The 22957-nt window shown below is 43.4% G+C and overlaps 1 protein-coding gene across 2 annotated transcripts; it reads right to left on the bottom strand.

The window, feature by feature from the left end:
* Nucleotides 1-175: 175 nt before the first annotated feature.
* LOC309526848 (dual specificity protein kinase CLK4-like) lies at nucleotides 176-15156 on the bottom strand. Of its 2 annotated transcripts, none has more exons than XM_082213142.1 (13): nucleotides 15030-15156; nucleotides 9728-9879; nucleotides 8494-8710; nucleotides 7279-7366; nucleotides 6846-6912; nucleotides 6382-6498; nucleotides 6120-6286; nucleotides 5924-6018; nucleotides 3404-3533; nucleotides 3060-3142; nucleotides 1768-1847; nucleotides 615-702; nucleotides 176-533 (listed from the first exon to the last, which is right to left on the bottom strand). In XM_082213142.1, exons 2-13 carry the CDS (start codon nucleotides 9877-9879, stop codon nucleotides 393-395), a joined length of 1425 nt encoding a protein of 474 aa, XP_082069268.1. In that variant the 5' UTR covers nucleotides 15030-15156; the 3' UTR covers nucleotides 176-392. The 2 variants fall into 2 exon arrangements, with proteins under 2 accessions (XP_082069268.1, XP_082069267.1); XM_082213141.1 differs by having other exon boundaries at nucleotides 8494-8713.
* Between the last annotated feature and the right edge of the window lie 7801 nt (nucleotides 15157-22957).

Genomic DNA, 22957 nt, shown 5'->3' on the forward strand with positions numbered 1-22957 from the left:
TTTAAGCCTGCCTAAAAACAACAATTTAAGAAAACATTGAGCCTAAAAAAGGACCTTTCCCAAACACTGACTTCAATTCCAAAAACACTCGGCATTAAAATGGTCCAACAATGTTTAACCACATTGCAGTCTTCAAAATATCAATAGTTGCCTCAATTCAAATAAGTGCAATCACTTGTAGAAAATGAAAAAAATTAATGTGTACATTAATGCATCCATGATCAGTAATACCACAACTGTTCAACAAGAGAGCCACAGCATCGATACAAAAAAATTATGGTAATATTTACAAAATAAATTGAAAAAATAATTTATTATTTACATCTTCTCACATTATGTTGTTAACTGACACAGTCTTATCGTCTGTTTGGAGGAAGATAGATCAAATGAATTTATCTATTTTTTAAAGGGTCAAAAAAATGATGCTCCAGGGCTTCATCTAGAGTAATTCTCTTGACAGGGTCATACTCCAACATCCTACGAATAAGGTCAAAAAGATTTTTATGGTCTTTATCATCACAGTGCATGAATTCCTGGAAAAAGAGAAAGAAACTTTAGATACATCTCTTTGGATTCCAGAATCAAGTAGAGGGAAGAAAATAATACTCTCTTACCTTTAGTGGTTTACACCGCCTCCTAACATAGCGACCTGCAGAACTATGTTCATCCCAGTCCAACTGGTCATGGTGGAAGTAACGTTTCCTGTATACAAAAAAGCTACATGAAATATATCCTTTCTTTTTTAGTTGTTGAAGTGCAGCCTTCTTCCCCTTGTCCTTGAGATATTTTTAATTTCCAGCTGATTCTCTTTCATTCCTTTCTCTCACCATTTCTGTGAGCTCTGGGCCACCTCCTCTACACATCCTGATAGGTATAATCTTCATCAGATCGTTCCCCAACAATAGTTTCTAAGGTTCCAAAAGTTCTTCCTCTGAACAATCTGACCAATGTCAGCTTTGTGGCCATTGCTACTAATCCTATGCATGTGTCCTTGGAAGCAGGTCCCACTGAGATCAGTGGATGTATTCCATTGTGTACATAGGATATCAGTCTTAAATCTAGCCGCTTAAATGCAAGCTTCAAAGAATGGGTGTCCATCCTTGCAGGTCTCTTACCTAAGCTCCCCTGTGCTCTTTCATCTCTTAAACATATTTCCTCACTTCTCCTATCACACGTGTCTTATTTACTCATGGATTGCTGTGCTTGGTCCTACTCTGATGTTTCTCCTCCTCAGGAAGCCAAGAGGAAGCTCTAGAAATCCTACAGCAGCATCTCAATATAGAGCAGTTGGGGGGGGGGAGGAGAGGAGAGGAGGAGGGAAAAGGAGAGCTTCCCTACCACTTTGGTCTCTACAAGTCAAACAATGAAATTAAACAGCTGCTGCTACAATCAACTGCAAATTTCAAATACAGGGGAGAAAGAGAGGGAGAGCCCAGAGTACATATTCAGATCCATTATATATGTTGCAGCTCAACAGGATTGAAGTGATAAATGTCAATTGGACAGACCAACTCCCCTTGTTTCATAATAACTACTGGTGTCTCCTGTTGTTCTTAGCATTTTCATGTAATAACAATCACAAAATCATGTAAGAATTCCAACGGTCAATGAAATGGAAATTTTTGTTCAATTTAATTTCTTAACAGCAGAATGTGTAAGTGGCATATACAATTATAACTTCATGCTTAAGTAGTTTACAAAAACAGAAAACAAAGCGTATTTTTAACCACTTGTATAGAACATTTATACAATTTAAAATAAATTTACCTTGATTTTTTAATCATGTGCGTGGGTAAAGGTCCTAGTATCCTCTCCATCATTGCCAGATGTTCCTTACTATCATGTGTCTGGAAAGGGGAGGGGCAGGAATTTAATGTATGCAATATTTATTCTTTGTCACATTACCAACTGCTGAAGTTAGAATCAAAATATACTTTGCCCATAAACATGATTTAAAAAACAGTTATACAATAGTATAGAGGCATTGTTTCCCCCCTCTAACTCAGTGTTGCTAATCTTCTAAGTATAACATTCCCACCCACCGCTCAGGTTTTCAGCTTTATGGAACACCAGAAGGAAACAAACCAAGGAATACAGAATAAAGAAAACAGAAAAAAGAACTGGTATAATCAAGATCATACAGAGAATTGAAATTTGTAATTAAGTCTCAAATGACATCAGAAAAACATTAAACTTCCCAAATAACTGAAATTAACTGAAACTGTTTTTTGCAGGCTGTTGTTAGAAGCAGATGTAATAAATATCCAACAAGTGGCATAAAAAGATTGTGGTTTTTCCTTGTTTCTTATGTGTCAGTTTTTCTGCTGTCACCACCAACCAGACATTTCTAATACACACAGTAAGTCCCAAGTGTTCAGAAACTTCTACTGCTGAGCAACTGTTTGTCTAGCAATGACCAACAGAAATAACAGCAGGTCCTTGAATAGCATATCCTTGTTCTGGCCCATAAAAACTGATAACAGAAAGAACTCTGGCATAAGCATGATAGAAGCCCCAGTGATGTGCAGCAGTTTCAGATCTACATTATACCAAAAAGCTTGCAGTCCCTCCAAAGATGTTATCGACAAGTATACCATAAATATATTGGATTGTATCCAACAGTGACACTCAGTTAATGGTACAGATTCCTTCAACACCCTTCTGACTTCACAGCCCACCCCAAATCTGCTCCATAGGGTTTGGGGACTGTCAGGGGAGGATTTAAGGGAGACCCTGGGGTAAGAGGTGAAAACTTCCTTCCCTGATCTGCAGGTGGAGGCCTTACCGTCAGCTGAGTGGCTCTAATGGATGCAGCTCAAACTCTTTCCACACATTTTACAAGTAACTTTATTCTCGAAACAATGTCAGCCAAAGTCTTTAAATGTTAGTGTGTTATGAAACATTTGCAGGACTAGCGTACATTTAACATTTTGAGCATTTCAACTCTACATGCTTGTAGAAATGCCAAAAATCAAATAAAAGCATTAACATAAATTTTAAACCAGATTTTGAACTGCAACTCAAGTGAAAAGTTCTAAATAAAAATGACATACACATACCTGAAAGACTGTAAAACCAAGGTAATATTCAATCAGAATGCATCCTATGCTCCAGACATCACAGGGTTGGGACCACCCAAGGGCTATAACATAATTCACAAAACATTAGTTAGTTGAAAATTCAATTCAGATTAGAAAGCCATCTCCTGAACAATCTTGAGGTTATTTCATAAACCATCCACCGTTCTTAGATTTACTATTTTCCTCCACTTTTATGAAACACAACTAAGCAGTAATATTATACATGACTATTAAAAGTAATTTTTCAAATGTTTAAATTATATAAATATTATTTAAATATGTTTCCTTGAATTGTTACATTTCCAGGAAAATTTTCTACTAACCTAATATAACTTCAGGTGCTCTGTAGTGCCTTGTAGACACTAAAGTGCTATGATGTTCATTGTCATATGTTGCACTTCCAAAGTCTACAATTTTAATATCTGTATTTTTCAGTGTCCGTTCATCCCGCCTCTGTAACAAAGTCAAAATGAACATCATTATTTTTTAAAAAGAAGTTGAATCTCATTGTTAACACAAAGACTTAGCAAACCATGCTTTCTGCAGATTTACTCCGTCCTGTGTCTACTGTTCATGCACATGGAATTGGCAAAATGTAATACCCTTGACGCAGGGATGCGGGTGGCGCTGTGGGTTAAACCACAGTGCCTAGGACCTGCCGATCGAAAGGTCGGTGGTTCGAATCTCCGCGGCGGGGTGAGCTCCCGCTGCTTGGTCCCAGCTCCTGCCAACCTAGCAGTTCGAAAGCACCCCAAAGTGCAAGTAGATAAATAGGGACCACTCTCCAGTGGGAAGGTAAACGGCGTTTCCGTGTGCTGCGCTGGTTCGCCAGCTGCGGCTTAGTCACACTGGCCACGTGACCCGGAAGCTGTCTGCGGACAAGCGCTGGCTCCCGGCCTCTTGAGCGAGATGAGCGCGCAACCCGAGTCGGTCACGACTGGCCCTGACGGGCAGGGGTACCTTTACCTTTACCTTTAATACCCTTGACTCTCCTTCTTCCTATTTGGGAGTGGGGGAAGCCTCTATACTTACCTAAGGCAAATGTAGTTTAACAAGCCATGCTTTTCATATTCAGAGCAATGATACAACAGCTAACCTAGGTGAACTAATTTTTACATAGGAAGTTCAAATCCATAGTTTCACAGTTCCTTAGCTATACTATATCCATAAGCCTTGTGAGAAATCACATCAACATAACACTTAGTAGTACAAGTACTGGTTTGCTTTGTCATCAGCACATCTGCTGCATCTTCACATAAATGTGAAAAAATGACTGATCTTCTATTCAAGGCCTTTGCTATCATTTATCAATAGATTTTGGTCTTAGCAGCCACAAAGTACTTAAGTAGAATACAGTGGTGCCTCGCAAGACGAAATTAATTCGTTCCGCAAGTCTCTTCGTCTTGCAGTTTTTTCGTCTTGCGATGCACGGTTTCCCATAGGAATGCACTGAAAATCACTTAATGCGTTCCTAGGGAAACCGCCTTCAGACCAGGTCCGGGGACAGTCTGTCCCCGGACCTCTTCTGAAGGCTGGGGGGGGGGACAAGGGCTTTTCTTCCCACCCCCAGCATTTTAAAAAACCCTGGGACAGCGGAGGACTTCTCCGCTGTCCGGGGCGATCTTAAAATGCTGGCGGGCGGCATTTTAAAATCGCCCCGGACAGCGGAGGACTTCTCCGCTGTCCTGGGCGATTTAAAAGCCCCTGGGAAGGCAGGCAGGGGGGACAAAGACTTTCGCCCCCTGCCCGCCTTCAGAAGGTGTCCCCGCCCCCCCTCCCCACTTCGGAACAGCTTTCCGAAGTGGGGCGGCTGGGGCAGGCGTCCCCGCCCCCCCTCCCCACTTCGGAACAGCTTTCCGAGGTGGGGCGGCTGGGGCAGGCGTCCCCGCCCCCCCGCCCCACTTCGGAACAGCTTTCCGAAGTGGGGCGGCTGGGGCAGGCGTCCCCGCCCCCCCTCCCCACTTCGGAACAGCTTTCCGAAGTGGGGCGGCTGGGGCAGGCGTCCCCGCCCCCCCTCCCCACTTCGGAACAGCTTTCCGAAGTGGGGCGGCTGGGGCAGGCGTCCCCGCCCCCCCGCCCCACTTCGGAACAGCTTTCCGAAGTGGGGCGGCTGGGGCAGGCGTCCCCGCCCCCCGCCCCACTTTGGAACAGCTTTCCGAAGTTGGGCGGCTGGGGCAGGCGTCCCCGCCCCCCCTCCCCCGAGACACGGGGAGATTTTAAAATGCTGGCGGTCGGCAGCGCTTCGCTCCCAACCCCCAGCATTTTAAAACCTCCCCGGGACACGGGGAGATTTTAAAATGCTGGCGGTCGGCAGCGCTTCGCTCCCGACCCCCAGCATTTTAAAATCTCCCCGAGACTTCTCTGCTGTCCCTTGGAGATTTTAAAATGCTGGGGGTCGGCAGCGAACGCTTCGCTCCCGCCCGCCAGCATTTTAAGATCGCCCGGGGCAGGCGGGGGGAAGGCCGGCGGGGGGAGCAAAGACTTTTGCCCCCCGCCGGCCTTCAGAAGAGGTCCTCTTCTGAAGGCCGGCTGTGGGCGAAAGTCTTTGCTCCCGACCGCCAGCATTTCCCTATGGGCTTTCGTCTTGCGATGCAAGCCCATAGGGAAATTCGTCTTGCGAAGCGCCTCCAAAACAGAAAACCCTTTCGTCTTGCGGGTTTTCCGTCTTGCGAGGCATTCGTCTTGCGGGGTACCACTGTACCTGAATATGCAATTGAATACATCTTGTGTTACGGTAAAGGCTGCTTGATGCGAGCAAAACTTAGAAATTGTATATGGCATGGTTGACCATAAAAAAGTAGAAATAACCCACTGGGAAGAAGTCTTAAAGCAAGTGAACTTACCATTTTAGAATTATACTTTACTATATAATCAGATTCTACAAATAAAATATTTTCAGGTTTCAGATCTGTATGAGTCAACTTATTGTGATGCAAGACTGCCAAAAAAAAGAGAGAGAGAAAGTAGGAATGCAAAACTCAAATCAATGCCTATAATTTTAGGTTATGGAGAAATTCTTTAAAATTTAAATATACTTACAGTTTATAGAATGACAAATCTGATAAGCCATCTTCCTAATAAGTTCAATAGGAAAAGGCAAAAAGCTATTTTCTTTAATAAAGTCATAAGTACTGAGTCCCAGCAGCTCAAATACAATGCAAACATGGCCATGATGTTCAAACGATTCCAGCATCTGTACACAACAGCTAGAAAAAAAAGAAAGCAACCAGAATAACTGAATAAAAACAATTGGTAATTTAATACTGTTTAAAATAATGCTTTCATTCTAGTTTATACTTACAATCTGCTGCCAGGATCCAAGGCATTTAAGTGCTCCAATACCTGAATTTCTGAACGAGCTGCTTCTCGGTATCTACCAACACTTTTCACAATTTTTATAGCTACATGCATCCCTTTCCTATGGAATAAAGTAAAATACTGTCAATTAAATTTGCCCATTTCCAACCAAGTGTCAAGCATTCTACTGTAGACTGGATGCATTGGTAAATCATGGTTATTTTACACTGAATTTACACTTATTTTTGAGACAAAAAAGCTAACAACTTTGTGCTATCATCCGTTTTATTTGTTGTACACGTTCACAGAAGAACATAGCAACTGCAGTGAGCATCTAATTATTAATGTTAAGAATGAAATAACTTCTACTGTTAGCCCAAGTATGATTGAAAGTTGCATTACACAAATTAAAGCCAGGTGCACCCAGATGCCCACAAGGAGATACTATTGAAAACACTGCATACTTACATGTGATGATCAATGCATTCTACTACTTTTCCAAAAGCACCTTCCCCTAAAGTTGAAATAATTTCATCTAAAAAATAAACCAAAGCTTTTATTGAAGTAGCTGAACAAAGATTAACATTGTTAAGCATGTCGCAGTAAAAACATTAACTTAGTGTTTGCCTTTGAAAGCATTATTTTATTGGATAGGTGTCATGAAACAGCTATCTAGCTATCAGTCTAAACTTAAGCTGCATTTACTATTGTAGCATTGAATAGCAATATTTAAGAATACAGAAATGAAAAGAAATGTAAAATAATACAAAGACAAAAGAAAAGACAAGAGAGGGCAATGAAGATTTTTTTTATCCCCCCCACCCCTACTCCTCTTCTAACATACTAGTCTAAACAGATTTTTTGCTGATTTTTTAAAAAAGGGTTGAAAAATATTCTATACATCTTGCTCTTAGTACGTCTCCACTTTGACAGATCAGGTGACCCTCCTCATCCTCTACACTCCTGGATCTTTTCCTTCGGTGACTCTTCTGGAAACGGCACCAAGATCGTCCAGCCAATCAATATATCAGAGTGAATTCAGGGTAGAATACGAAATTCATTCAGCGGGGATATTCAGGCATTCAGTTACGCACCAGGCCACGAACAGTTGGCAGGAGCAATTTCAAATTCAGTCCCCAGAAATTCACAGGGCACAGTTTATGTTACAGAAGAAAAACATGGCAAGGAACAGATTTTCAGATAAATATTTAAGAGTAGTAAGACAACAGAAACACAACACAATTTTGTTCTCAAATTATGGATTAATTGAAGACTAAAATTTTAATTTGCAATGTAAATATTTACTTTTGCTATTTGAAAAGATTTTGTCATTTGTGTCTACTTTTTTGAAATAACTAGGTCTGATCTCCTTGTATATCTAGCAAAGTATTTTAAAATAATAATTATTATTTAAAAAAGCAGAACTTCAAAGCAATTAATTTTTTTCTTCCATATTTCAAAAAGCTAAAGGGAAAATATTCATAATTCATGAAATGCAGTCTACAATCTAATATTCTGAGTGTATTAATTCAGAAGTACAAATACTATTTAAACCATAATAATCCTAAATTTGAATGTAGACATCAGCAGTGTCATACTGTTTCTGGAAAATCCAAACTCCTTTCCTTGCTAATTGGTAGAGGGAATGCTTTCTGACAGATCAGTGAATGATCAAAATTTGCATGGGACTGAACTAAACTACTGAATAGAAACATGCTGAATTCATTAGACTTTTTTCACAGCCTAATTCCATGTAAATTAATACCTTCTGTGTCTTTGGAGATGGGATGGAAAGAGTGGCTTCAAAAGGATATAAAACTCATTCAAATGAGAACAGCACTTGACTGCTTCTCTCTACCAGCTCAACTAAGAAATCATTCAAGTTTTTGAAAGCTTCAGACAAAAACTCATGTGGTTGGCACCACTCACTATGTAAACATTTTCAAATGTCTGAATACATGCTATGTATATATTTACAGCAGATTAAGAGAACCCAGGTTTAATTGTAGCTCAGGTAACTGAAACTTTTTAAACACTGATACTCAGAGAATCTGATACTCCGTGAAGAAACTTAAAACACTAATACATTGTTAATACATTTTTAAAGTATGCATACCGAATGCAAGCTGTCATGGGGGTCATGTTTCTTATGCTTTCTCTTATGACTACTTTTCCCACTTTGACCAGAGGATTTGCTAAAATGATGTTGGCGACTCTTTTCATACTCTCTGCAATGCTTATAGTCATCTACATCACGGAAGTCATTTATATACTCCTCAACATATCTTCGGTCATGACGGTCTCTCTTAGTTATGGATCTATCTTCCAAGTAGCTGCTGAAAACAAATAAAAATTATTTTTTCAACTTTTTTTTAAAAAAAACCTTGTTGAAAGATAAATCTACCCACCATCAAAATGGTGCAAGTATGGAGTGCTCCCAAAAGGAAAATCACTAATTCAATGCATTCAATTCAAAGCCATAAACTGCCTCTTCTTCAAAGGCAGTGACTGCTTTCTCAGGACAGCCTTACTCTATCTCACTTGCTGATAACACTAAATCTCATGAAGTTACATTCAAAATTAACAACAGTCAAGAGCTAGGTGAATAGTGAAGGCCTAGAGCAAAATAACTACCAATTAAAAGGGCCTGATTTCAGAAACCCATACAAAGCACCCATACAAAGCAGTACAGAAAACAAGTCAGAGTCAAATTGGACTTTTATTTATATCAGTAAATATAAAGGTCTCACTATTGGAACACACTTTCTCCAAAATCTCAACTTATCCAAACACAAAGTATTATATCAAAACCTCACTACACAAATAGCTGAATCAGATAACCAAACGAGAGTCTGCCCACTTCCTTATTTGTGTTTTGCTGGTGGGCAGAAATCACTGGGGGAGGGAGATAGATCAGACAAATCAGTGAGCAAGAGAGATGGCTGCAGCAATTTCAGGCAGAAAGCATGGAGGGAGAAAGCATGGATTAGAAATGAACCACATTTCATCTGTATGTATATACCAATGTATTAATATGGTACTGTCTACATATACACATAACTACACATATGTGTGCGCACACACAGATATATCTGAAAGCAATCTGGACCACAATTGCCTTCTTAAATAGTGCTTTAAAAGCTTTTGCTCATTTCCATACTCTCAAGATGAAAGAAATAATGAATAACATCACAGCAACTATTATTCATTTTTAAGTGAACTACCAGTGAAAAACTCTGATTGTAACAGCAATATGAAAACTTAAAAATGACAAATGTAAATCAATAAAAGATTTAAGTTACATCTAGTTAGATGATAATTAGATGATCATTAACTCAAGAGTCATTTACCTGTTGGCACTTTTAAGTGATTTATAGCATTTGCCTTCTCTTTCACTGCTATGAGACTTCCGCCTGCGCTTTTGGCTATGTGTGCTCTTTTCTTCATCCCAGCTCCTTCTTTCACCCTGCCCAGAGCACTGCGTTGGCTTTGAGTGCTTCATCTAACACAGGAAAATATACCAAAGCAAAAAGGTTACATTTCAATGAGAAAATAAAGATGAGAGATTAACAACCCCCTCCTGCACGTGTTTATTTAGATCTTAAACTGGGCTAACGCCTAGATAGCACACACCTGTGCACACTTACTTGGGAGTAAGTCCCACAGAACACAGTGGAACGGGCTTCTGAGTGAACATACAAAGATTGGGTTGTGAAATAACTTTAGTCTGTGAAAGGCATTTACAACTGAAAATGTGAAGAAATAAAACAAGTGTGGGGTGAGATTATATCATCAATACAGACTATTTTCAGCTGCCCCATCTTGTTGCTCTGGTATCCCTGCCCTTGTTTCACTAGGTTACATTATCTATCTCATAAGGCAAGACCAATGAATATACAGTCATACCTCTTGTTATGTCCGCTTCATGTTACGTTCTTTCAAGATACGTCCCACGGCGACCCAGAAGTACCAGAAAGGGTTACTTCCAGGTTTCACCGCTCGCACATGTGCAGACGCGCAAAATGACATCATGTGCATGCGCATAAGCGGCGAATCGTGACCCACGCACGTGCAGACGTGCGTTGCGTTCTGCTCATGTTGGAAACGGGGCTCCGGAGCGGATCCCGTTCGCAACCAGAGGTACCAATGTACAAAACAATCAAGATTAGTGTATTTCAAACTTTGCAATCACAAGGACTAGAAATATATACTTAGAGGATAGAACCAAGAGTATTTAAGATATGGAACTGCATATCCTACCCCATTATGTTTTATGAATAGAAATACTTATGGATGAAAACCTATTTTCTTCATCCATTGTTAAATCTGATTGATATACTATATATATGTCAAATTGGTTGTGAAACTACCCTCCCACACTAATTTGTTCTTAAGAATCAAGCTGTCATATTTTTCACTCTATAAGACACACCCAACCATAAGATGCACCTAGTTTTTAGAGGAGGAAAACAAGAAAAAAATATTCTGAATCAAATGTTGTACTAAACTATTTAATAAACAACTGGTATATCAGAATCATATTACAACCATGTAAAGTGAACAGCAGTCAACAGTGGCATTAAGAACCATCATCACATTCATTAACAAATGAAGAGAGACTTTAAGGTTCGGGTACTCTTCTAGTCTTCTTTGAACCCTAAGAACTCATCAGTGCTAGAGTCAGAATTTATGAAGCTCAGTTGCTCACAATCACTGACATCACTTTCTTCGCTATCTTCATATAAAATACTATCTTCGTTTCCATCCAAAGCATTGCTAATGCCACATTTTTTGAATGACTGTACAACGATTTCCTCCTTTACTGAGTGCCATGATGTTTTCACCCATTCACAAACTTGAGTGATAGTGGGCCCCTTCATTCGTCCAGTAGGTGTCAGATCATGATTACCAGCAGCCATCCATTTGTTCCGCTCTTTTCGCATAAAGACCTTAAATGGCTTGCTGATGGAAACGTCAAGAGGTTGCAACTGGCTGGTAAGACCTCCAGGAATTACAGCTAGATGAGTCTTCACTTCTTTAAAGCACTTTTTTGTAATTTCGCTAATATGTGCTCTAAACTGGTCAAGTACTAATAAGGCAGCTTTTTTCAAAAGCCCTCCAGGACGTTTGGACCACACTTTTTCAACCCATACTCTCATTCCATTTTCGTCCATCCATCCTTTCTCATGAACATGTACAACAATTCCTCGTGGAATCACTTCTTCTGGAAATGTTTTCCTTTTGAAAATTAACATGGGTGGCAATTTGGTGCCGTCTGCACAGCAAGACAACACAACCGTGCAATAGGTTTTCTCACGTCCTGAGGTTTTCAGGGCGATAGTTTTGGTATCTTTCAGATCAACAGTCCTATTAGATGGCACATCAAAGATTAGCGGGACTTCATCCATATTCCAAATCTGGCCAATTTCAAATCCATTTCTCTTCCTAGCATCAATTACAAATTTATGAAAAGACAGAATCTTAGATTCATATTCTTTTGGCAATTTTTGTGCAATTCTAGTTTTGGTGCACATAGCAAGGCCACATTGCTTCATAAATCTGTAGCACCATGATGGTGATCCAGTAAAATCGTGAATGCCTTTCTCTACAGCAATGCGTTTGGCTTCATATATTATCATTTTTGTAGAGACTGCGAAGCCATTCTTCCGGTGATTTTTGATCCATTCTTTCATGGCCCCGTCCAACTGTGGCCTCTTTGCAGCATTTCCACGAAAAGTGTGCTTACGTTTATCTGCTTTTTGTAGCTGATCCTCCTGTTTCCTCCACTCTCTTATCATTTTTTCAGTTGGAGGTGACCCAAAATGTCTCTCCGCTGCTCTGTTTCCATGCTCCTTTGCATATTTGACTACCTCTAGTTTAAAAGGAATCCTATATGCTAGTCTTTTCTGCTTTATCATCCTTATCAGAATGGGGGAGGTTTTCTGCAAGAAAATACAGTGATGTACAAACTGTCAGTAATGTACGGTTTCTCCAAAGTTTACCACTGAGTGCTGACCATACCTTTAACCAATGGCATCACAGTAAACATAGCCAACATACAGTCTGTATAAAAAAAAAATTACCGTATCACCTAAAAGTTGATATTATAGCATATGCATCACTTTCTTGAATTGTCCTAGGCATAGCAGCCAACTCCTAGAGGCCTAGGTGCCTTCGCCCCCCCCAAATATTTGAGGGATTCCCCCCCCATGTTGATGGGCATTGTTATTCATATAGTGTGCATGCACTTTGTCTTGAGACCGCAGCAGTTCTCAACCTGTGGGTCCCCAGATGTTGTTGAACTACAAGGATGAATTGCGGTATGTGAGGTGGGGCTTACCTGCCCCCCCAATATTTTATTGAAGTTGGAAGAGGGAGGGAGGGAGGGAGGGATGGAAGGAAGGAAGGAAGGAAGGAAGGGAGAGCTCACATTTGTGCATGCCTGTGATGGGCAGCTGCCTTGCCTTGCTGGAACCGGAGCAAAAAGAGGAGGAGGAGGAGACACCAGAGCAGAAGCCCTGTAAGCCGCTTTCCCTTTGCTTGAATTACTGGTACAGTCAGCTGGGGGGAGGGGTGGAAGGGGCTGCCCTCTGCCCCTCCTTCCGGCTCATTGTAAAGCAAGCAGAGTAAGAGCTGCTTACACGCATGTGCTTACACGGCTCTCCCTTTGCTTGAATTACAGTCAGCCTGTCAGTCCCTTCTCCCACCTCCCCAAAAAGCCAGCAAGAGCGGCAGACACGCTTGGCGCGCCTCTTGCTGACTTTCCAATGAGCCGGAAGGAGGGACGGTCCCTTCTCCCACCTCGCTGAAAAGTCAGCAAGAGCCACTTCTCCCGTCTGCATTCGCTCCATAAGACACACACACATTTTCCCTTAATTTTTAGGAGGAAAAAAGTGTGTCTTATGGAGTGAAAAATACGGTATATGCTTTAAGGTTTCACTGTGCATTAGTCATTTGAAGGTTAGCTGTGTAACTTAAATCCCACCTTGCTGGATAACATTTCATCATCTGTTAGCTCTCAATATTATATTACAGATCTATATAAATCCTGAAAAGTCCAAGCATTTTGGGACTGAAAGCACCATAAAAATATTTAAATAAATAAAATAGGTCTTCTCATAGGCAGAGCGCTCAAGGCTTCAGCAAACAGTTATGGACACAAACAAATCAAACTCAATCATAATTTGTGTCAGCTTTCCATGATCAAAACAGCCATATAGGACATTAATTAAATACGTATCAAAATATTGGTCGGTGAATTTCTAAAGTGAAAAGAGGGCCGTTCTCAAGCCTGGAGCCAACACTGGATCTGAAAGGTATCTCCACTAATCCCAAATTGATTGAGACATAACCTATGCAGCTATCAACTAAGAATGCTCTGGGACTCAATTTCCTGCATGAAGCAGGAGGCTGGACTAGATGGCCTGCAAAATGACACCACCCCCAAGCCTACATTACTGCGCCCACGATCACTTGGTGATGAAAGGTATTCTCCCACAGTCAGAAAGTTATTCGTTTGCACTTTCAGGATGTTTTAAAATAAGTTCTAACAGGAAGCTCCACATGTTTAAACACTCGGATTGAACTGTCACATCCGTCAACGTTTATGAAACAAAACATGCTTTCTATTCCAAAACTAATTGGGTGTTTTATTCTGTGTGCACCCTGATCCCAATACTTCCATCAAGGCTGTCTGCGTAAAATATGCATTAGCTATAAGAAGTGTTGCTTCTTCACGGTAGGGCTTAATTATAAAACTAGAAATGCTGGGCTTTGCCACTCTCCGGAAGCCACGCTTGCATCCTACCGCATGGAAGAGACCGCTGTCCCCAATCCAAGGAGAGCTGACATTCCATCAGGAGAGGGACCTCAGGCTCTCCTGCTTAAGGGTCCTTCCCCCCTGTCCAGTGCCAGATTTACGTATAAGCTACACAAACTATAGCTTAGGGCCCCACTCTCTTGGGTGCCGCCCAAAAATTTAAACTAGATGTACATTTCCAAAATATAAGATAAAAAAACAAATAAAATAAAACCTACATACAGCAACGGTGTTTTGTGTTGTGTAGGCTCCTATGATGTAAGTAATGGGCCCCACCTGCTAGCCTGCTCCCTAAAATATCACATATTTTGTTATGTGCAAATGGCTTTAGATACCTACTAGATCCATAAATTACCATATAGCATATATTCAACACAAAAAACAGCGACAATTTGTTGTTGACAAAGGACAGCTGGACATATAAAGGGCCCCATTACCTTCAGTCGCCTAGGGCCTCATCAAACCTAAATCCGGCACCGCCCCCACCTCCCCCCCCCCACCTCAGGCTGCACAAGTCCAGGGGGTGAGGGAAAGGTTTACGTGTTAGGAAGTGCTGGAGGCCTCCGTCTCCGAAGCTCAAAACCGCCCCTCCAAGCGAGGTCTTTTTTTAAAAAAGCACCCTTTTAACGCGTAAAAAATATTCCACACCTCGCATCCTCCTACTCTCTATATCCCAACGACTGTCGGGGGGGGGGATGTGTGAGAGGGATTGAAGCCCCACAGAGCAAAACAAGGACCTGGTTTCCCGCCTCTACAAAAGGCCTAACGAGAGAGAGAGAGAGAGAGAGAGAGAGAGAGAGAAACAGGCCGCTTCCCGTCCCTCCGCCACTTACGCTCAACGGCGAGCTGCGAAGGATAAACGTGTCTTCTTCCGTCCGCAAACAAACAAAATGGCGGCTTCCCTCCTCTCCCTCTCCTTCTCCCTAGCCACGCCCATCATTGCGGGGTTGCGTCACACGTGCTGATGCGTAGACTTATAATATATACAGGCGCGCGCGCGCACACACGCAAACAATGCCCGACTTCTAGGCATCTAGTTGTTGGCCACTGGTTGGGATTTTATATAAGCCTTTGACCTCAGGGCTCTTACGTTCCCAACTTTTGAAAGTGGGGGGGGGGAGCTCTGTTTCTGATGCTACCTTTTGGGGTTTTGCTGTTGTTTGAAGTGGCGGGGAGGGAGACATGCTTCTTCAAGATCTTGCGAGGATCTCCAGTTAATTCGAAACAGCATTAAAATGCAACCAGGAAACTGTCTCCAGACAATGGGATTATCTCCTCTAACATTTCCTATCGCTATATAAAGCGGGATGGGCGCGGGGAATGTAGGTTCTGCGTTTGCATTCCAGCTGAGGCCCCGCCCACAGCGGGACTCCCTCTGGGAGGACAGACAGAAGTTGGCTAGAAGAGTGAAGATGGTGGGGATGATAACAGCCTTGCTTACTCGGGAGTAGGCGCCACTGAATCTAGTAGGACCTACGTCTGAGCAAACATGCTTAGGCTTGCTCTGGATGTCAGGAGCAGCAAGCTCCTCTTTCCCAACTCATCCGTCTGCTGTGCTCGCAGTTGCAGCGCGATTTTACGCACGCATCCTCGGGTGTAAGCCCTAGTGATCTAATTGGGACTTATCTACACGACTGGGGTAAAATAAGTGGTTGGAAGTGAACTTTTGAATGTTTGGAGGAATCATCGGTTTGCGAGGTTATTTTGCGTAGAGGATAGGGAAATTGAGTTTTGCATTCACATATGAAATTAGATTTACCGGTATATCTAGGCTAGAGGTGGTCACGGGTGAAAGTAACATACTGCTAATAATATGGTACATCAATAACAAGCTGTACATAATAATGCATAATATAAAGTATGTGAGCTATTACAGCAGGCTTATTAGGCATCTACACATGTTCAGTAATGGTTATATTGATTTCCCCGAGCTAAAGTTGGAACAATCTTTAAGATATTACTAAATAATAATGTGTTGTGCTTTCCCATTACTGTACCTTGCATGCTTGGGCTTGGGGGAAAATGTCTGTGGAGTTGTGGCTTTTCGAAGGGCTCAGACTCCTCTTCTGTGGTTCTGGTACAGTTGCACAAAATGAGTTCTTCCTTATATGAGAGGGCATCTCCAATAATAAAAAGGAGCAGCACTTGTAAATACAGTAGTGCCCCGCAAGACGAATGCCTCGCAAGACAAAAAACTCGCTAGACGAAAGGTTTTTTCGTCCGCGATTTGCCTCGCAAGACGAATTCCCCTATGGGCTTGCTTCGCAAGACGAAAGCCCATAGGGAAATCTCCGGGGACCTCTTTTAAATGCTAGCGGTGGGGAGCAAAGCCTTTCCCCCCCCTCCGGCCTTCAGAAGAGGTCCAGGAAGGCTGGCGGGGGCCAAAAGGCTTTGCTCCCCAGCGCCAGCATTTTAAAAGCAGTCCGGGATAGCAGGGAAGCGCTTCCTGCTATCCCGGACGGCTTTTGAAGGCAGGAGAGATCCGCGAAGCCTGGGCGCGCTGCGCGCAGGCTTTGGCATGCCGGCAACTCTCCGCCAGCAGCGGCAGAGCTGCCGCTGCTGGCAGAGAGATCCGCGAAGCCTGGGCGCGCTGCGCGCAGGCTTCGGCATGCCGGCAAGTCTCCGCCAGCAGCGGCAGAGCTGCCGCTGCTGGCAGAGAGATCCGCGAAGCCTGGGCGCGCTGCGCACAGGCTTCGGCATGCCGGCAAGTCTCCGCCAGCAGCGGCAGAGCTGCCGCTGCTGGCAGAGAGATCCGCGAAGCCTGGGCGCGCTGTGCACAGGCTTCGGCATGCCGGCAAGTCTCCGCCAGCAGCGGCAGCGCTGCCGCTGCTGGCGGAAAGGTCCGGGATGCCTGGGCCGGACAGCTTTTGAAGGCAGGCGGGGGGAGCAAAGACTTTCGCCCCCGCCAGCCTTCAGAAGAGGTCCAGGACCTGTTCCGAAGTGGGGAGGGGGGGCGGGACACCTGGCCCCGCCGCCCCACTTCGGAAAGCTGTTCCGAAGTGGGGAGGGGGGGCGGGGACACCTGGCCCCGCCGCCCCACTTCGGAAAGCTGTTCCGAAGTGGGGAGGTGGGGCGGGAACACCTGGCCCCACCGCCCTACTTCGGAAAGCTCTTCCGAAGTGGGGAGGGGGGTCGGGAACACCTGGCCCCGCCGCCCCACTTCGGAAAGCTCTTCCGAAGTGGGGAGGGGGGTCGGGGACACCTGGCCCCGCCGCCCCACTTCGGAAAGCTCTTCCGAAGTGGGGAGGGGGGGCGGGGACACCTGGCCCCGCCGCCCCACTTCGGAAAGCTCTTCCGAAGTGGGGAGGGGGGTCGGGGACACCTGGCCCCGCCGCCCCACTTCGGAAAGCTCTTCCGAAGTGGGGAGGGGGGTCGGGGACACCTGGCCCCGCCGCCCCACTTCGGAAAGCTCTTCCGAAGTGGGGAGGGGGGTCGGGGACACCTGGCCCCGCCGCCCCACTTCGGAAAGCTCTTCCGAAGTGGGGAGGGGGGTCGGGAACACCTGGCCCCGCCGCCCCACTTCGGAAAGCTGTTCCGAAGTGGGGAGGGGGGTCGGGAACACCTGGCCCCGCCGCCCCACTTCGGAAAGCTGTTCCGAAGTGGGGCGGGGGGGCGGGGACACCTGGCCCCGCCGCCCCACTTCGGAAAGCTCTTCCGAAGTGGGGAGGGGGGTCGGGAACACCTGGCCCCACCGCCCCACTTCGGAAAGCTCTTCCGAAGTGGGGAGGGGGGTCGGGAACACCTGGCCCCGCCGCCCCACTTCGGAAAGCTGTTCCGAAGTGGGGCGGGGGGCGGGAACACCTTCTGAAGGCGGGCAGGGGGCGAAAGTCTTTGTCCCCCCCGCCTGCCTTCCCAGGGGCTTTTAAATCGCCCCGGACAGCGGAGAAGTCCTCCGCTGTCCGGAGCGATTTTAAAATGCCGCCCGCCAGCATTTTAAGATAGCCCCGCACAGCGGAGAAGTCCTCCGCTGTCCCAGGGTTTTTTAAAATGCTGGGGGTGGGAAGAAAAGCCCTTGTCCCCCCCCCCAGCCTTCAGAAGAGGTCCGGGGACAGACTGTCCCCGGACCTGGTCTGAAGGTGGTTTCCCTAGGAACGCATTAATTGATTTTCAATGCATTCCTATGGGAAACCGTGCATCGCAAGACGAAAAAACCGCAAGACGAAGAGAATTGCGGAACGAATTAATTTCGTCTTGCGAGGCACCACTGTACTTCTTCCTAGGATCTTTCTTTGGGAAGAGTATGACTAGAAAAGGTAGGAGAAACTTTGGGTGAGCACAACTGAGGAGGAGGTGATTTTGCAGGGTGGGTGGAATTATTAGCACCCTCCTACTTTCAAAACCGAGTATTTTGTCACTTTGCTGTAATATGCATTCATAGCTAATACCAAAGGTTCTTAGACAATTGTATTTGACAAGATACTATAAAAGCAGATTTGTTTAAAAAAGTCCTCTATTTTAGATTGTTTGGGAACCGGTGAGAGAGCTACATCCTCTGGGTCCCTGTGGTGTTTACTAGCAGGCATAGCGTCACCATGGGGTGTAAACAAGGAGAGGTTTCACCAACCATAAAAGAGAAAAAAAATAGAAAGTGCTCAGTTTGTTCAATTTAAGAGCTTCTCTGTGTGGAGACTGCCAGGAGTTTCAGGAACAAAGTATAGAAGGGAGTTGGCGGTTAATAGCTAGCAGCTGGCGGTCTGCCCAGGATGCTTCACAGAACTTGCCCAAGATGTTTCTCATAGCATAGACAAGAAGGTGCTGTTAGAATCTCAGTAAGTTGGTAAGTTAAAAAGTAGAGAAGTAAAAAGGAAAAATTACTTCCCTGGGTGGCAGTCAGTGCTAATTACAGTCCTGTTATCTGCGGAGCTCCGAAGCCTGCTTGCTAAGCCGTCACCATCTTGGACCACGTCTCCCCTCGAGGCCCACCAGTTGGAAAATCTTGACAAGATACAGGACACTGTCTAGCCCAGGGGTCACCTGCCTAGTGCTCAGGGGTTTGATGCCTTTTTTGGGATGAACCATAATACGTAGGTTTCCAGCTTTCATTTTTTAAAAAAAGTTTCTAGCATTTTTAGAACCTGAGATGTTAGGCAAAAGGTACAAACCCCATTATTCTCAGTTTGTGGGGAAAATTAGCCTGCTCTGTGGGTTAAACCTAGGACTTGCCGATCAGAAGGTTGGCGGTTTGAATCCCCGCGATGGGGTGAGCTCCCATTGCTTGGTCCCTCCTCCTGCCAACCTATCAGTTCGAAAGCACGTCAAAGTGCAAGTAGATAAATAGGTACCACTCCAGTGGGAAGGTAAACAGTGTTTCTGTGCGCTGCTCTGGTTCGCCAGAAGCGGCTTAGTCATGTTGGCACATGACCTGGAAAATGTACAGTGGCTCCATCGGCCAATAAAGCGAAATGAGCGCTGTAACCCCAGAGTCAGCCACAACTGGACCTAATGTTCAGGGGTCCCTTTACTTTTAACTTTTACCATGTCGGTGTTTTACCTCCACCCTGACAGATTTATGTACATGTGAGTCATTGCAAGATGAGAGGAGGGAGACGGTATGTGCTGTCTATGCAAGGGAGATATATGTCAGGTGAGAAGGCGGCATGACTAGTTGATCTCTGTGAGAGAGATGTATATGTGACGTGTGTGTATGGTGTGTGCATATGAGTGAAAAAGATGCAACTGCTTGTGTGTCCATGGTCTGTTTAAGTGCAGTGAGTGTGATGTGGCTACCTTGTATTATTTTTCCTGGTACTGGGGAACGCTCCCTTTTCCTAGACAGCAGCAGCATTATTGTGTATGTCAGTGAAATCAATATTGTGTGATCTTTGCAGTCGGACATAGCTGACTTCCTGTAGTAAGCATGATGTTGTCTGCTGGGTGCGGTGAGCAGGAATAGCAGTATTCTCTCTGATTTTGGATTATGTCGTGCTCCTCATGGCATCCATGTTGTATTTCACAAAATTAAAATACACCTACTGGTCCAAAAAGGTTGGAGATTCCTGGTCTCACCTAAACCTATGTCTGGGTCTCACTGAGTTTAATGGAAGAAATTCCCCAGTAGGTAGGCACAAATTTGCAGCTTGAGTAGTACTGAACTGTTACGCATTATACTGAAGCTTGAAATTACTTACTTACTTATTTAGCTTTCTAAAACAACAGAGGTGGGAGGGCAAGAAATATGGGATGTTTCTTTTCTGAAGCTTGAAATTCTGAAAGTTTTGGGTGCCATAAACTTGTATTTTTTGTCATAAATCAAATGCTAAATGTGAAAATGTGTCCTTCTGGTTAAATATTTTGAAATAAAGGTGTTTTTTAAAAAAAACAAACGAACCCTGACATCTTGGAAATGGCTTAAAGCACAATCATAACCATGTTTACACAGAAGTTAAGTCTTGTTAAATGAGGCTTACTCCCAGTGGAGTTTATGATTGCAGCCATAGTAACCACAATATTCTTCTCCAAACAATGCTAAAAAATCCCTAAAGGCTGTTAAATTAGCTGTATTTCCCCCATCTGGTAATATATATGCTGTAACTTAATCTGGCACATATCTAGTTCTTTTCTGTAAAAGCTCACTGGCAAACTAGTAATTGTTTTGTATTCACACACACAACCTTTTTAAAGGTTTAAAACTATATGGACTTTCACAAAGATATTTCTATTCAAACTGGCATTGAGACATTAGGGACAGGGAGGCTAGAATAATTGCTGTTCGCCCAGAGCCTTTATGATGGAGAGCTAGAAATAAGTAAATCATAAATTATTTTATAGATTAGTGAAATAGTGTTGTTAAAGCTTTTTAAATTTAATTTATCCACCTTGCATCCTGAATGGTCCTGAACCTGTGATGAGGCTGCACATTAGACCGTTGCTCATCTTTATCGTGTTCTCTTAAATTATACCCTGGTTTATGTTAAAATGATGAAATGATGGAAACGTTACCATGGTTTTAAATAATTGTTACTTGTTCTCTTACTGTTCAGCAGGTGGCAATAGTGCTACAGCTATGCCTGCTTGCATTCTGCATGTCTTTGAATAACAAGGTCTATTCTGAGAGCATGAAGGGGTTACACAGTTCAATGACCAAAATATCCTTTCCATACCAGTAGTTTTTATGTCCTGCTTACCAGAAATAAAGAAAACTATGTTAGTTCATATTTTAGCAAAGCTGCAGATTAATTGTGGTAAGCATCTAGGTACTAAGGCAAGAAGGGCAACACTGGTAAAGCAGAGGGAATGGCAATGAGCTGGTTTGCAAACAAACAAACAAACAAACAAACAAACATAAAACAATAAATCAAACTATGGCTTAGTAAGACTGTGCAGGCTCCTAGAGAGAAATTTGCAACCACTTTGCTCTGCCCTGGTCCTTTCTGCTGCTGCACTAAGCAAACCATGGCAGTTTGTGGTTAGTGCGGCGAGAGCTTAAGCACAACTCCCAGTCCAGGGGTTATTGCATGGCAGCAAAAAGCACCAGGTTGCTTCCAGCAGTCTACAAGTTCACATGATCTCCACTAAGCCACAGCTGTGTAAAAAGAAAAGTTGTATATCAGGCTTGTTGCTATATTTCACCGTGAGAATAAGATGTGTAAAATAGCTACTGAAAAAAACAGTAAGTGCCTGCTATATAAGGACCACCATTATTTTTATTTATTACATTTGTATTTATTACATTTGTGCCTTTCCTCCAAGGCACTCAAGTAGCATACATAGTTCTTTCCCTCCCCATTTAATCTCATCAACCCTAAGAGGCAGGTTAGGCTGAGAGTAAGTGCCTGGACCAAGGTCACCCCAGTGAGCTTCATGTCTGAGTGGGAACTTGAACCCTGGTCTTCCAGGTCCTAGTCAGACACCCTAACCACTATGCCATGCTTCCCATGCTTCAACCAAATGCATCACCGTAACTATTTAGAACAGAAGTAAGGAAAAGAATAGTTGTATTATAAGACTTGGGAAAGGGCAATAAAATGATTCAGGAGTTGGAGGTGCCTTTCCTATAAAGACGAGGTAAAGGAAACCGCTTCTGTGTATTGCATAGCAGGGGAAAACAATTACCCAAGAATAAAAATATGTACACACTGAAGAAAGACAAAAGTCTGGACTAACCACATATCAATGTTTTTAATCTTACACCCACATTACAAAATTTAGAAATCATAGACAGTTCAGGCAAACTGTTAAAACACAGTATAAATTAGGCTTGTAATACAAATTCTGTACATAGGTAAATTAGCTTGTATGTGACTGACAAAAGGGTTTCATAACAATCTCACCACAGTAGTATAAAAAAGCACGGGTAGGAGATGAATACTGAAAACAAGAATGCCGCATGGGATGGCTTCATCTCCAACAGCTATCATCTACTTATGACCATGCTCTTTTGTAGTATTAATGAAAGGCAGGGTAAGTATATCACCATTAACATTTTGTAAAGATATGTACAACCACAAAACAACAACAGCCTTCCCCACCCCCACCCCAAGTACCGTACTGTTTGTCTGCCAATGGGGTCAAAGTATTGGTAATAATTTGAGAACTTCAAATAACAAAGCAAGTCACAATATGAAGAGAGCTGTTTCTGAAAACACAAATTACCAATTGGGAGGCATGGTATATCTACATATTATTCATGCTTACATATTTGGGGAACTGCTTAAGTGTTTGTATATTCTACTTTTCCATTGCTTTATGTTCTTAGCTTTTAAAATGGTTTGTCTTTTTAGATTATTTCCTATTAGTTTAGTTAGCAGGTTGAATTCAGACC

The sequence above is a fragment of the Podarcis vaucheri genome (assembly GCF_965113315.1).
Source record: "Podarcis vaucheri genome assembly, chromosome: 2".
Classification (NCBI taxonomy): Eukaryota; Metazoa; Chordata; class Lepidosauria; order Squamata; family Lacertidae; genus Podarcis; species Podarcis vaucheri.

Bases quoted from the DNA above. Each gene is read 5' to 3' on its own strand.
- LOC309526848 (XM_082213141.1), bottom strand. From the start codon at position 9,879: ATGAAGCACTCAAAGCCAACGCAGTGCTCTGGGCAGGGTGAAAGAAGG. The intron at 3,534-5,923 runs GTAAGTTCACTT...ACTTTGTTACAG, and splicing joins TAAAGTATAATTCTAAAATG to AGGCGGGATGAACGGACACT. The intron at 534-614 runs GTAAGAGAGTAT...CTCTTTTTCCAG, and splicing joins GGCGGTGTAAACCACTAAAG to GAATTCATGCACTGTGATGA.